Source organism: Zootermopsis nevadensis, unplaced genomic scaffold, assembly GCF_977971745.1.
Source record: "Zootermopsis nevadensis isolate Lab colony 2312 unplaced genomic scaffold, Znev_1.0 Znev_ptg000021l, whole genome shotgun sequence".
Taxonomy (NCBI): domain Eukaryota; kingdom Metazoa; phylum Arthropoda; class Insecta; order Blattodea; family Termopsidae; genus Zootermopsis; species Zootermopsis nevadensis.
In genome coordinates this window covers 22,584,463-22,598,538 of record NW_028259153.1, presented here as the reverse complement: position 1 = coordinate 22,598,538, position 14,076 = coordinate 22,584,463, and the positions used below count along the sequence as shown (strand labels likewise).

General features: G+C 36.4%; 2 protein-coding genes across 5 annotated transcripts in view; one reads left to right on the top strand and one right to left on the bottom strand.

Annotated features, from left to right (window-relative positions):
• Positions 1–43: 43 nt before the first annotated feature.
• On the top strand, positions 44–3,276 carry LOC110838356 (RPA-interacting protein alpha). Its single transcript, XM_022081479.2, has 3 exons — positions 44–289; positions 523–700; positions 1,022–3,276. The coding sequence occupies exons 1-3, from the start codon at positions 179–181 to the stop codon at positions 1,372–1,374; spliced, it is 642 nt and encodes a 213-aa protein (XP_021937171.2). The 5' UTR covers positions 44–178; the 3' UTR covers positions 1,375–3,276.
• A 578-nt stretch (positions 3,277–3,854) lies between these two features.
• Mondo (MLX interacting protein mondo) overlaps positions 3,855–14,076 on the bottom strand; it is a 45,952-nt gene continuing 35,730 nt past the window's right edge. For 2 of the 4 annotated variants that reach the window (XM_022081471.2, XM_022081473.2), the window contains exons 9-16: positions 10,399–10,606; positions 9,152–9,330; positions 8,711–8,959; positions 7,698–7,811; positions 7,305–7,432; positions 6,929–7,052; positions 6,411–6,540; positions 3,855–6,230 (exon numbers count right to left, since the gene is read on the bottom strand). In XM_022081471.2, the coding sequence (XP_021937163.1) occupies positions 6,118–6,230; positions 6,411–6,540; positions 6,929–7,052; positions 7,305–7,432; positions 7,698–7,811; positions 8,711–8,959; positions 9,152–9,330; positions 10,399–10,606 (1,245 nt within the window). In that variant the 3' untranslated portion in view covers positions 3,855–6,117. Of the gene's footprint in view, positions 6,231–6,410; positions 6,541–6,928; positions 7,053–7,304; positions 7,433–7,697; positions 7,812–8,710; positions 8,960–9,151; positions 9,331–10,398; positions 10,607–10,674; positions 10,814–14,076 lie in introns of all 4 variants that reach the window. The other 2 variants (XM_022081472.1, XM_022081474.2) reach the window with 2 other exon arrangements.

Here is a 14,076-nt window from a genome sequence, read left to right as displayed (position 1 = left end):
CAGGATGGGAGATATTTTATTGTCATGTTGCAGACCTTGGAAGTACCTTGAAAGATAGAAGCTCCCGTGTTGGTACTATGTGTCCATGCATGTTAATTCTTCCGAAGTCATAGCCCTACCCTAACCTACAATTTATTATGAAAATGTAACAGTGCTCAGTGAAAATCATTGATGTACAATGGCGACGGAAGCTTTAACTCCACGTAAACATAATATTGCGGAATTGAACAGGAAAGCTGCGTATAAAATTAAACATGGTTCACCGAAGTTCAGGGATGTTCTGCGAGCGGTATAGTGTTATCTATTATTATTAATATTTATAATAATTCATTTAATTTGAATGATTGATTTAGGGTTCACGGGACAAGATTATCGTTCTCCAGTCACATGGTGACAATGGGTTTAAAAATTACAATGCCTCGAAAATGTAACTTTATCAATGAGAAATTAAATTACATGTTTATGAGCACAAAACCAAGAGGGGGACCACTGCATCATTTTACCATGTATGACTTGTTACAGCGTTGCAAAGCGAGGATGAAGGAAAACCGTGACAAAATTGTATGTAAATTGAGGAGCCTTCATTCATGTAATGATGTGGACAACTTGCTTTCAACTCTTGGAAATGCTGAATCAGGCGTAACATATTCTTTGTCTTCCTTTGGACTTGAAACTGAAGCAAGCACCCTTACTAAGGAAGGTAACAGATTACAACTTAGACCCATAAATGGTGTAAATTATGAAAGTACAATTGTAGCTATGCACAGTAATGTAGATGAAATGCCATACATGTGGTTTGTAATTTGTACCTCAGTTGAAAACTGGACATCATGTTGAACTGCATGACAGTTGATCTGTTGCAGTATATATTCTGTAATACCCAGTTTATATTTATCTGGCAAAGAATTTAAAAGTTGTAAAGGACAGTAGATGCACAGAGAACAGTGTAGCAGTACAACAGCCCCATGTGCCTGATAAGTATTTCTTGATTAATGTATAACCCTTGAATTAACTTTTCCAGAAGAAGAGATAATTGCAGAATATGAAGCATTGCTAGCAAGTGAAGAAGAGATGTTCTCAGAAATGCTGCAGAAAAATTTAGAGGATGAAGTTGTGTGTCCTGTTTGTCAAAAGACAACATTGCAGATTGAAAATGTACTTCCATATGGATCCTTCATTGTGTGCCACCGATGTGATATTAGAATTACCGCCCACACGACACTTCTAAACCTTGGGCATCATATTCAGTCCTGTATTAGTGATCACAACAGTTCATGCTTAAGCAAACCACAGTTCCATACCACACCGGAAGATGATGGCACACACATATACATGCTATGTGCCCAGTGTTCATATTTAAACATAATTTCATGAGACTGGCATTGTAGTGATACTGGTTAATTAAATATTTATACATGACTATTCTTACTTGTCAATTGTAAAATTGAAAATAGTTTGTGTACTAGCATATTATGTGTTCTTTTTTCTACCATTCATTTTTTGTTTTCTGAGGGTACCTCTTAGTTCTAGAAATGTGATTTTCAGTTAATTTGAACTTTTGTAAATCAACTGAAGTTGTTTGCTGACTTGTGTTATTATAAATTGTTTGTGGCAAGGATCACTTAAGGAATATCATTTCAGGCTCTTCTAAGTTTTAAAAAGTATATTGTCCTAAGGACCTCATGAGGTTGGGAACCAATGGATCAGGTATTCCATATATACAAAATGTTGTTTATTTGAAATATGAGACACTTAAAAATCTATATTAAAAATGAAAGTATTTTAGACAATGGCATGGCTGCTATGTTAACACATACATTGCTATGTGGCCTGAAATAAGAACTAACCCTCTGATCTAACCTGTTTTACTTTATGCGATTGTTTCATCCCTAAACATTTATATTTTTCTTTTCATCAAATGAAGGTAGTCACTAAAATATAAATTTGTTCCTTACTATACTTATCATCCACATGCATTCTAATATTTATTGGTGCATATAATTACTGTCGATACACACTTAATACGTAATTCACGTAGCGTTAGGGATAATGATATGCTATCACTATACAAATCAATGTGTATGTTGATGGCACTTTTATGTACCAGTAAATATTAATGCTTACACCAGAATATTGTACCACAAAGTCATAAAACTTCTCTTTTAACAGACTTTCGTGTAGCAAAATGCCATGATTATTAATTGATCATGTAGGTTCAAGTAAAAAATAAAACTTTGCTTACTTACATATGAATATCAATAGTAATATCACTAGCTTTTCTTGTACTCTTGGAATTATATAAGACATCTAATGCAGAAATTAATTTGGGTAGTGAATTTATACAAATTTCAGCGTAATGTAGTTGGTTGGTAATGATAAGCAGCAGAACCATGCCCAGATCCTGTGACATGACTGACTGTGAAGGTGTTCACTGTATACAATAAAATTGAAAATTAAAGTTTATAGGATTGCACTCATGCCATGTACACAAAATCACATTTACAAGTACAACCACTTTGACTCTTGTTACAAATTTATTTGGCATCTGAGATCAGTAAAAGAAACGCGGCAGTTTCCAATTACAGATGTGTCACTACAAAACCATATAGAAGTAGCGCCTTTTAAATTAAAAGGTTAACATGTAAATAGATTTGGCATGCTGTGAATGCCATTCATTCCTCAATCCTTTCTGGCGAAATCCTTGAAATTACATTAAAACTAGCCTTGTGTCTGTTCTTGTCCCAGTCAACCATTTTAAGTCATTGTTAAACGACATCCACATCTGATTTCCTGTAAAGTGTCAAAGTGCCTTTGGTTAGTATTTTGTCATAAGCTTGAGACAGAGAAAACACATGAACAGTCATTAAACAATTATCTCGAATAGGGCTGCAGAAGGAAATTAATTCCAGTGACATAACCTAGGTAAATTTTGCTTGTATTTTTAAGTTAATAAATGATGTGTTAAAACCTGCAATTACTCTCTGATGTATGTAGAATGATTGTGTTTTATTCAACTTGTAAAAAGATTGCTAATAAAATGTTGTAAGAAAAATTATATTTTTTAATCTTAAGGAGCTTTTGTGTGCTCATCTCAGGCCACTGTTTGAGCTCCACAAACCTTTGTTACTGGAGACCATACTCAGCTTATCATCTGAGGATATAATTACTGTTCTCCAAAATGTTTTAAATTATCTGTATTAAATTGCAAATTGTTTAATTTATCTTTGCTGTACCAATGTGAAAAGTTGTGAAGCAATAAAGTTTTTTTTAAACCTATCCTCAGACATTTAAATTCATGGCTCACAACTTAATTATACATTTTCCTACGATGCTTCCTGTTCCAAGTAACCACATTCCAAGACGTATCAACAGAGCACAAATATCAGTGACGGTACCTAGAACAATATCATAAAGCACTGTTAAAAATACATCACGTAGCAAATATGAATGAAACTCATAACCAGTTAAAGCTTCTTAACATGCGGCTAATATGAATGAAGCTTAGAGAGAACGCCAGTGAGCTACCCAATGACGGACAAGTCGTCATTGGGTATGCTAGAGAATACATATTTGATGAAAATTTGATTCTTTAGTAGGTGTACCTCATGAAGTGTGTAAACACTGTGGTGCATTAGCATTTAAAGCCGAAGAAACAATTGCTGTTCATATCTTATCATTTTCTTGTCCCTACATCCCTAAAGTAGGAGAAGAAATATAAGGGTGGGAGGGATAGTGATCACATAGAGTAGGGGAAGAGCCCTGGGATAAATACAAAACTGGAAGTTGGATATCTTAGGAATAGAAGACACGAACCTATCAAGACTCAACAACCTTCGGATGAACATACTGACAAGTAACTGGAAGTTGCCAATTAGCAACACAGGAAATATGTATTCTGTCATCATACTTTGTACATTAATAAGGTTCATATGGCATACAGCTTGTATATGCAGTATGCACAGGACAAGTCTTCAGGGTTATAGAAGTGAGTACGCGCATGCCATCATATATAGTTTCAAGCAAATCATCTTATACAAAATAATGAGAGAAATGTACACAATACCAAAAAGGGTGGATTCATTCAGATTTAAAGAGTATAAAAATGGTGTCACCATCACATTCAGTCATACCATACAGTTCACATTTATACGTCATTAACATCATTGTTCAAAATTGTTTCAATAAAAGAACTAATGTTAGATTATACAACATTTAAAAAACTTATTTAGAATAGACAATGTTAACAAATTACTTCAGTATTAACTGGTGCAAAAATGCTTTTTAGTAAAATTTATAGCTCTAGCAAAAGTTAAATTTTGTAAAAATGCTTGCTACTGTATGTAATATCACATGATGTAATATAAGTAATAAGAATGGTTCACAGTCCTATGTACTAGATCTTGACACCCTTTCCTTTTTTATATACATAATGAAATGTGCAGACAGCTACATTAACAATTAGAATACCAAATTACACTAAGCACATTCTTTCTCCATGTTGAAAACGCCTTGACTGGATTTGCAGAAAAGAAACAACCTAAAGTGGATGTCATGTTCACTCGTACAGAAAGACTCGAACCAACTTGGTTCATTGCACAAAAATTACACCAGTCATTCCAATTTTTGGTTAGCAATCCAGTGCAATTGATTTAAACCACTACTATGATGATGTACAGCAAATATGGAGGCAAATCTCAATGCATTCTCAAATTTGGGAATAGACAACTGAAAAGTTAGCTTCACACTAGTCATATTCTGGTTTTCAGTCCAAAATTTATTTCTGTTCATGTCCCGGCTAACGGAGACAAATTTAATCAGCTGATGAAAACAAAAGGTTGCATCTGCAAGACAAGCATAATACACAATGCACAATTTGTGCAATACCAATAAATTTTATAAACAAGAAGCTGAAGAAAGAACTTTCTTATAAAAATGAAAAATATTAAAGAATTATTAACTTTCATATAAAATAACCTCCACATATAAATAACAAGCTGGTTATCTGAAATTTTTTGAAGTACAATATCACATATATTAAAAATTGCATATTTCACATTAACAGAAATTACTCCATGTAAAATTTTAACTATGGCACTACGGACATTCTTGCATGGCTGCTGGCTGAATTATCACACAGTCACTGTATATACATTTTCACTGGGTCAAATACCAAAAGAAGACAAATAAAATATTACATTTTAACAAATTACAAAGGATTATAAACAGTCCTAAAATAAATTCTACCAAAGTATTTACTTAAGAACATATTTACAGTCTACCATCATCTTTACCACAGAACAAAGATCAGACCCAATTGCATGTGTGGTGTTGTGTTGCAAATCCCTGCAAACAGAATATACAGCAAGAAGTTGGGAATGGGTTTATAAATTCTCTTTTACTAGGCAAAATGATCCAGTTTAATCTACTGGTAAGAGATCTTAAAATGGCATCATAAAACTTGTACTTAATTAACTAGAAGCACCCTTTGGTTTCAAATGGATTTCTCCTGAAAAGGAAGATGTATCCTTAATCATTCTGAACTACTGACAGCACAACGAACTGTGCGTAACCTGCCTTTAATAAAACAAAAGGCCTGTGAGGGACTGTCAGTGCTGTAATCTCACTTGCATTAGTATGTGATGCACTTTGGTCAGCGAACTCATTGAACATCAATCTGCACTACAGGTTTGTCAACGTAAGCCTCACTGCCATTTGTTTCAAATTTATATATATTCTGACTCAAAATTGGCAGTGAAAAGTCCTCCAACTTACCACACAAGGCTACCAAATGTGGCTGGCTATCATGTCTGGGAGGTTTCATGGCTTGGCCCAGTCTCTCCAGGCAAATAATATGGACTAGGTACAATTTTCTCCTCCTAAATCAATATCAACAACTGCCACCATTAACCTTGTAGCACAAAAAGTATTACATTATACCACAGAAATAACAGTCAATGCAGCTTTACCGCTTATAATGTCCAGTATTTTGTAACTGCTGTGTGCCAGATGATCGGGCAACATGCAACATGTTACCTGGAGCATTTGCTCGGTAAATTAAACTTCTTAGAAAGTGCTACCACCACAGGTTATAACTGAAGGTCAATGAGTCCCGTCGGGTCACTGGTCTTGTTGCTGTTTGTTCACCGCCTGCCTTGCTTCATCAGGTAGCCGTGAAGGGTCCGTCAAGATCTCTGTAGCTGTGCACAGGTACCGCAGTGAATTCAAAACCGCTAGTGCACAAAACAGAAGCAAAAGGTGGCAAATATTCCTTCATAAATAATCTGCATCACAAAGTCTCATAAAAATTCATCTACTGGTTAAAGAATTATGAAGTGGAACACACATCTATCTACATTTATAAGGAAAGTGCACTAATAAAAGTACAGTCAATGTTAGGGAAAATTCTTTACCTGGTCGAAGGTCCACAAGAGAACAGTGCTGCTCTACCCAGAGCAGTGTTGAACGATATAGATCCTCCAGACTAGCTGTTGAGATGGCTGCATTGTATGACACAAGGAGAGGCTCCAGTAAAACGCTTAACTGTGTTTGTGTTAAGGTAATGATATGACAGTAACGATGTACATTTGTGGTAACACGTGTCATTAATCCCTCAGACTGTTCTACTGCAGATTGCAACTGAGTGCATACACAGACTCCTTCAGTATTCTGTCAGAATTAGTTTTACAACAACATTGACATCTTCAGTACCGTGAGAGCCTCAAATCAAATTTCTTTTCCTTCTTTTTTCTTTATTTGTATTTTAAGCTAAAGTTCTTAGAGCCTCATCATAGAAGGTATAAGATCATTCTTATGGAGGGGAGAAAAAACTGTTCTATGAAGTAGCTAGTTCAGAATTAACGTGTCCAAAATGGAAGAAAGTTTTACACGTAACTACCTGTCTGTACGTCTATAATAACATAGAGGATACAATCCAAAATTTCCAGTTTTCAAGCGTTCGTATCCGAACGTACTCATCAAACATCTCCCTCATCTTGCTGGCCCGTTGACGTGACACTGGTGCTCCTGTAGCTGGTAGCATGGCTTGGCAGTTACTGTAACATAACACAAATGGAACCAAGTATGTTCCATAAATTTACATTTATATCCCCCTTCTGCATTCAGGCATGCCTCACATCATGTAAACAAGGTATACAACATATTCTAAAGTCCATACTCATGAAGTAAAGAAATTACATGTCACTAGCTGTTAACCTGGAAGACTATACATAATTGCTTTATCAACCCACTCACACGCCTTTGTTATCAACTTGGAATGTGGTAGTGCAGTTACAATTAAAGAGTACCTAATAGCAGTGTTGAGGCACTCAACTTGCTGGCGCAAGCTGTCCATCTCATCATGGAGCTGAGACCTCTCCGCCCGCATCTGTCGAATGTAGTCTGCACCTTTCTGAAGCATTGCTGCTTTACTAAGCTGAAACATTGTATATTAAGAAGATTGCACTTAAGTCTACCACAAGCTGTTCTTTGCTCTCCATAATTATCCTATAGAATGACTCATAATTCAGGCAAATATGTCTTCACTCTGTTGCAGTTGCGATAGTAAAAGTACTACCAATTAATCACATAGTCAACATGAAATAAGTTCAGTAGCAAGACTACTGTCTTCTGAGCCTTTCGACAGACTTTGTGCAAAATTCCTCTAGTGTTCATGTAACAATTATCCTACTGAGATTTACCTTTGCAGTAGGGTTCTGATTGAGCTGTGGTATTAAAGAGTGGAGCATGTCAAATCCATTCTTGATATTGCACCTTCGCTTCTGTTCGGCATTGATGTGACATGTACGGCGATCCTGTAAAAGTTTGCAGAATGCCAATTCTTTAAAAGACCTTACACTTGAGCCATTTCTAAAAAAAAAACTCAAATGATTCACTGGGTGTAACATCACAGTTTTATACAGGGATGGCAAACCACTGGCAATGAAAAGATTTAGACTGATACCATTAGGCAAAGGTTTCATGTATATTAACAATTTAGAGCCACTTGGTAAATCAGTCACCCAACTATAATTTGTTGGTGCACAAGACACGTTGTGGGCCCAACTGTGTAGGAACCTGAAGACGGAGATAGAGTCCCATCTCCGAAACGTCGTTTTACGTTTTATATTTACTAGACGATGGATAATATCCAAGAAAATTTTTATTCAATTGACTCTTCACCATCGTCAAGAAGTTTTAGATTTGTTATTTTATGTTTCTAACCAAAATATTAAAATGTACATTTATCTGAGACAGCCACAGGGGGGGGGGGGGAGAGAAAAAAGAACCACTGAAATATATTTTAGATGCCACTTCTTACCAACAGACTGTTTTCATCCATGACACAAATGAAATCATATTTAAGAAGCTGTCTTATAAATTAAATAAATGACATCTGAGTCAGCCAAAGCAATTAAGTACAAGCCAAGAATTAAAAGAATCTCTGCCACTGTGTACAAGTGGGCTTGCTGCCAACACTGGGTGGGTCCCACAGCCAGTGTGGACTTGGTGGCTAACAGAACAACCCTGTCACTGCTGGGAATTGAACCCTGGCTGTCCAGGAACAGCAATTACTATACTGATTGAGCTATCCTGGCCCTCCTGAATGGTTGGCAGCCTGTATATTTTTATCAGTTGCAACACCTGGAAACCCACAACAAAATAAATCTATATACCATACATTTGCAAAAGAAGGAAAAAGAGCCCAAGCTACCTTAGGTGGAGTGTTGATTTTGCGGCGTGATTGTGCGCGCTTATCCACCTCTGCTCTTGAATGCAGGGATGTTGACCTGGAAGGTGAGAGGGGGCCTGCAGTGCCCACTGATGCCATGCTGAGAGGTGAGGGAAGGGGTGAAAGGCTCAGTCCCGCAGGGGAAGAAGCCACAGCTGAGTTTTCACTAGGCGAATCAGGTCCCTTCCCCCCATTACCCCCAACTCCAACACCCAATGGCCCAAGTAACAACTGCAACATTGTACAGTGTTGAACAAAAACAATGTCATGATATTCTTCAATACTCTGGAATTATGTAGCACTAAGCGCTTTGACAGAAGCTCAAAAACACAAATTTAAACCCACACACCTCGATAACTTTCTGCTGCAGAAAATACAAACATTTGCTCTGTATATATTAGGTTTAACAAGTGGTATACTGACCTGACTGGAAGCGTGTGCCATCGACTGACCTACTGTTACTGGGGTTGAGGTGGTGATGAGAAGAGTTGTCGCGGGCTGAGATGACACAGGACTGAGTGCGGGAAGGATTGGAACCACTGACTGAGTCCTTCCAATTACTTTGTCTGAGGCACCAGTAAAATTGTAAATACCCACTGAATCTGAAATATTTCAGAGAATGAAGTAAACATTATAGGACCTGCCAATACTGTCACACAACAAAAGCAAAAGAAAGCAGTACCTTTGTTTAAGCACAGAGTAAATGAAGGGCTTATGGGAACCAGAGGTAAAGCTCTGTGCACTTTTAACCTTGACCTCGTCTACACAACCTCATCATTTTATTATCTTTGTTACATATTCCAGCCTGATTAGGCCATCATCAGACACACATGTATCTTACAACGCGCTCTTCACCAAAGTGATTGCATAAAAGAAAATAAGATTGGTGGGGCATGTAGCACATGTGGGAAATAAGAATACATATATGACAGGATAATAGTCGAATAAATCTTAATAAAATTTGGCGTAACGTATAAAACGTCTGTTTATGAACAACACCACACGCCAATAACAGAAACATTAGTTATGGTCCAACTTGCATAGGCCACAGTTCAGGATCGCTACATGCCACACTTGTGCTATATACCATTTTAAATAATCGCAATTTATGACAGCTATATTTATTTCTGACCACAAATTGTGTTATAATAATATGTAAAAACTACTTTCCTGTTACTTAAACCCGCACAGGAGGAGGCAGCCACTTCCTCCAAAATTCTGATGTCACCATTTTAAAACAGAGCAACATACAGAAGACTTTACTTGATTTGCAGTGTTTCAGAACGCTCAATGGTAAAGGACATGCTCTGAATCACTGTCCAAATATCAATATTCTGAAAATTGTATTTGGCTGTGGAACTATAAAAGTATAAAAATGGCACTTAAATTGGAGGACTTCAAACATCATTTAAGAACTGGGCCGTGTTGGTAGAAATGTGTGACCTTTGCAAGGAATATGTTGAGGAAGACAAAACACCATTGGACAGTAGAGATGACAGTGACAGGACATGGAAATTTAATCTGTTCTGTCAGGATGCTAGGGAGGAATACTGTCACCTCACAAGTGGATGTCCTTGGCAGCCCAAAAGATAGGCACTCACATGACAATGAAGCAGGAACCCTGGGTTCAATCCCCAGACAGTAGGCTATGATATACTTTTAATACTTACTTGTAAGAAGCTGTGCGAGTAGGGGCTGAAGGGTACTGGTGCTAGTTGATGGAGAGGGAGGGTTTGGGGTTATCAATGACAGGGAAGTAGCAAGGGTGGGATCACTGGCATGAGACACTAGAGGAGGTGGATGCTGGCGCTGTTGTCCACTAACTGACGCCAGTGATGAGCCGCTCCTTGAGCGATTACGCTGCTTCAGTTGGTTGTACTGTAACATTGTCAGTTCAACAAACTTATTACAGTCTATATCAGAGCTTTACTCTGGCAACACATTACCTGAAAATTGCTGGCTTTTTCCAGGCTGTAATTCTGTCCGATTGTCAGTATGGTCATCAAAACAGTGGAAGGGATGACGTGTTAACCTCACGCCTGGCATAGTGAGACCAACAGATGAATAATCTCCAAACACTTCGACCTAAGAAGATGATTTTTCTATTGGTGCCGCTAAATAGAAGAATCATAATGGATATTCAAGGAAGATGTGCCCTTAAGTATAAACTTTTTGGGGAGGGGGGAGTTAGATGAGTATGTCTGCAAATACATGGCAACTAATACCAACTTGAATATTATGACAGAAGAAGCAAACGGCTCCAACTTCCCTCGAGACAAAACCCCTGTGTATATTTTCTCTATCATGATGGCAGTGTGAGTTCAAAAAGATTTATACACTGTTCGAAGAAGTACAAACAGTTAAAAACTGAATACAAATGCCTGTTAACTGTGTAATACAAATTTTATAGTGAAAGTTCTGTTGTTAAGGACCCAAAGGTTCATCACTGTCACAATAAAAGCCTAACAATGGACAATACCCTGAGTAAATCTATTCTAAACGACATCATCAGATACATTTCCTGAGACCAATTTCACCTTATCATCTTAGTTCTTGTCCCCTATTTGGGCTAATGTACTGAAGTCTCACAACATTTCTTCTTTAAATCATGGGTTTTACTTACACATCTGTACTGCCTGGTCTATTTATCATATCAGCAGTGAGCAAACAGCATAAAGCACAGGTTTTTGTTCTTCCTTTACTCAAATGTTTCTCAGATCTGTGGCTCCAAGTTTGCCTCATTCATCCATTACCTCTTTCCTTCTCAACACATTCTTTTATGCATAGGTCTTCTTCCATTTTTGTTTTGCCTGCTTGAGCAAATATTTTACATATGTATCTGAACCCTGTGTGCTGTAAATTTTTCAGAATTTCTTTTAATGGTTCAATAGATATATTTTCATATTGTTTAAATTCAATCTTTTCCATTTATCTTCTTTGATTCTTTCAAAAATATCAAATTTACATTTCCTGTAATTGGCTCAGATGTTTAGTTGTCAAGTTCCATGATTTACAACTATATGTAAATGTAACAACACAAGTTAATTTAAAAAATGAAACACTTCCATTCATCTCCCACCCTTAAACCCACTTCTCTAATATTCATATTACCGCCAGCCTCAAATCTCATCCTTGGTCTTCCAATCATTCACTTTCCAAGAGATTTTTCTCACAAAAATTCAGTATGCATTTGTTGTTGCCGCAATCCAAAATATGTAGGATCCATCATAGTTTCGTATCTCACCATCCAATCAATAACTGATAACATGTGTACATCACAATTACTTTATATCTCATTCCAAACATTCTCTTGAGCAATATTTTACAAAAACTTGTAATATATGTTCTTCCATCACATTATGAGACTGTTTCGTAAGTATTCAAAATAAGTGGCGAACATTTTCTATAACACACACATATTTTGGAAAGCAAATGAATGCCAACAATATCTAAACATTTAAATTAAATAATGACAAGCAAAAAGGATTTAGTCTTTTAATTTCATTATAAATTTTTTGCCCCATTTTTTCCAGGTGGTATCAGATACACATCTTCCTTAGTTCAGTTCTCGTGTAGTCACACTCAGAAACATGCATTACTGACATAAGACAGAACGCACACATATGCAACAGAGCAGTTATGCATTTCAATTAGACGGGTAAAGAGATTATGTTCTTTCGACTTTTGGCAAACTGTAGACACATTTCATGTGATCTGAGTTGTGGGGATTTTGGACCTTGTCCATCGTCTGATGTTATAAAACACACAACGTTTCACATTAGCAACACACTTTGTGAAACACAAAAACATTTCTTTGTTAATGCACACAAGCACACGTTAATGTGGATTCATTTTAACTAGACAAAAGTTGCAAATGCAGTGGTAAATATGAAAAAAAAAAAAAAAACTATATATGCACTGTTTACACGAAATTTCTTGAAGATCAATTGTAATATTATCATCTTGGTTTTCGAAATGATGATACAGTGGTTTCCTCACCAAAGTTTGTGTACTTCTTATTTCTTGCTATATGTCTACGTCAATAAAATTTCCTTCATTTAACTAACCTACCAATTTTATTAGACTTGTATAAACTGAAGTTATGCGTTATATCCTTACTCATTTACCACACTTCTCTTTTGTCTGGATATTTTCCAAGATTTTTGTTTTTAATTATTCATAAAATAAATACTTTTTTTCAGGGTAAGAGATATCTCAATGACAAAAACGGTGGGAAAAATATATGTTTTATGTATCTTAATATTTGTTTTAATAAGTAGACAAGTCACCCCTTATATAATACATATGTGGAACTAATATAATTAGCTTCTTTCAAAGAAAAAGAAGCCAATTCTAAATAAACACTTTTGACATGATTAGCGCACAAGTTTTCCCACAAGCTTCACCTCAATAACATCTGGGTTGATATTAATATGACATTTTTTAAATGGGTTGTGACATGAAGATCACCCATTTGTCTGAAATGAATGACAATACTGACAATCAGAAACCTTATACAGCAATAAAACAGTTTAAAAAAATTATTGCCAAACAAAATATGACAGTAACACTAATGCAGTTTGTACATACAAATATCAGGTAAGAAAAACAATTGTAATAATACATTAAATAAAAACTGCCTTCTCCAGGGCATGTGTCCACAGAATCACTAATGTAGGAGAGACATCATCGGGTCTCATTGCCCTGATGATGGAGGCAGCAAGGACCTCTGAAATGACGGCAAACTTCTACCAGACAACACAGGGCTGCAACCCAGAAGACAGCCATCTTTGTACTCACCACGATGAGAACCTCAAATCCTATTTAATATTCTGCGTGTTACATTTCATTTCATGCCATACTTAAAATGATCCATGAAACTTTAAGTCTTATAGGCTTTTTTTTAATTTCAGTGGTGCAACATTTATGAAGTTCAGTTGTCAATTTTTGTTTCTTCTATCGGACAGTGAATGCAAGTCATAGTTTTCTCATTTGCACAAAAGTTTTTAAGTTCTGTATTAATAATAATGTGTTACCTTTTAAGTCTGTTCGTAACTAAAGGTTGCGCTTGCCAAATATATGCCTATCAGAATCCCTGAATTCGATATTTGGAGTTATACTAAAATTCGTTCATACATTACAATTTTGGTTAAAACTGGACAACAGTAATGGGTACTTTACACGATAATCAACATTTGTTTCCACACACAGATGAGACTGGAGGAGAATTCCTGCATGGGGAATTACCAATTGGCCACACAATCACGCGGAGAAATCCCCCGGGGAATTTTTTATGATGATGTCATGACCCAGACATGTGCCAAGAGACTCCATGGATTTAAACTGTT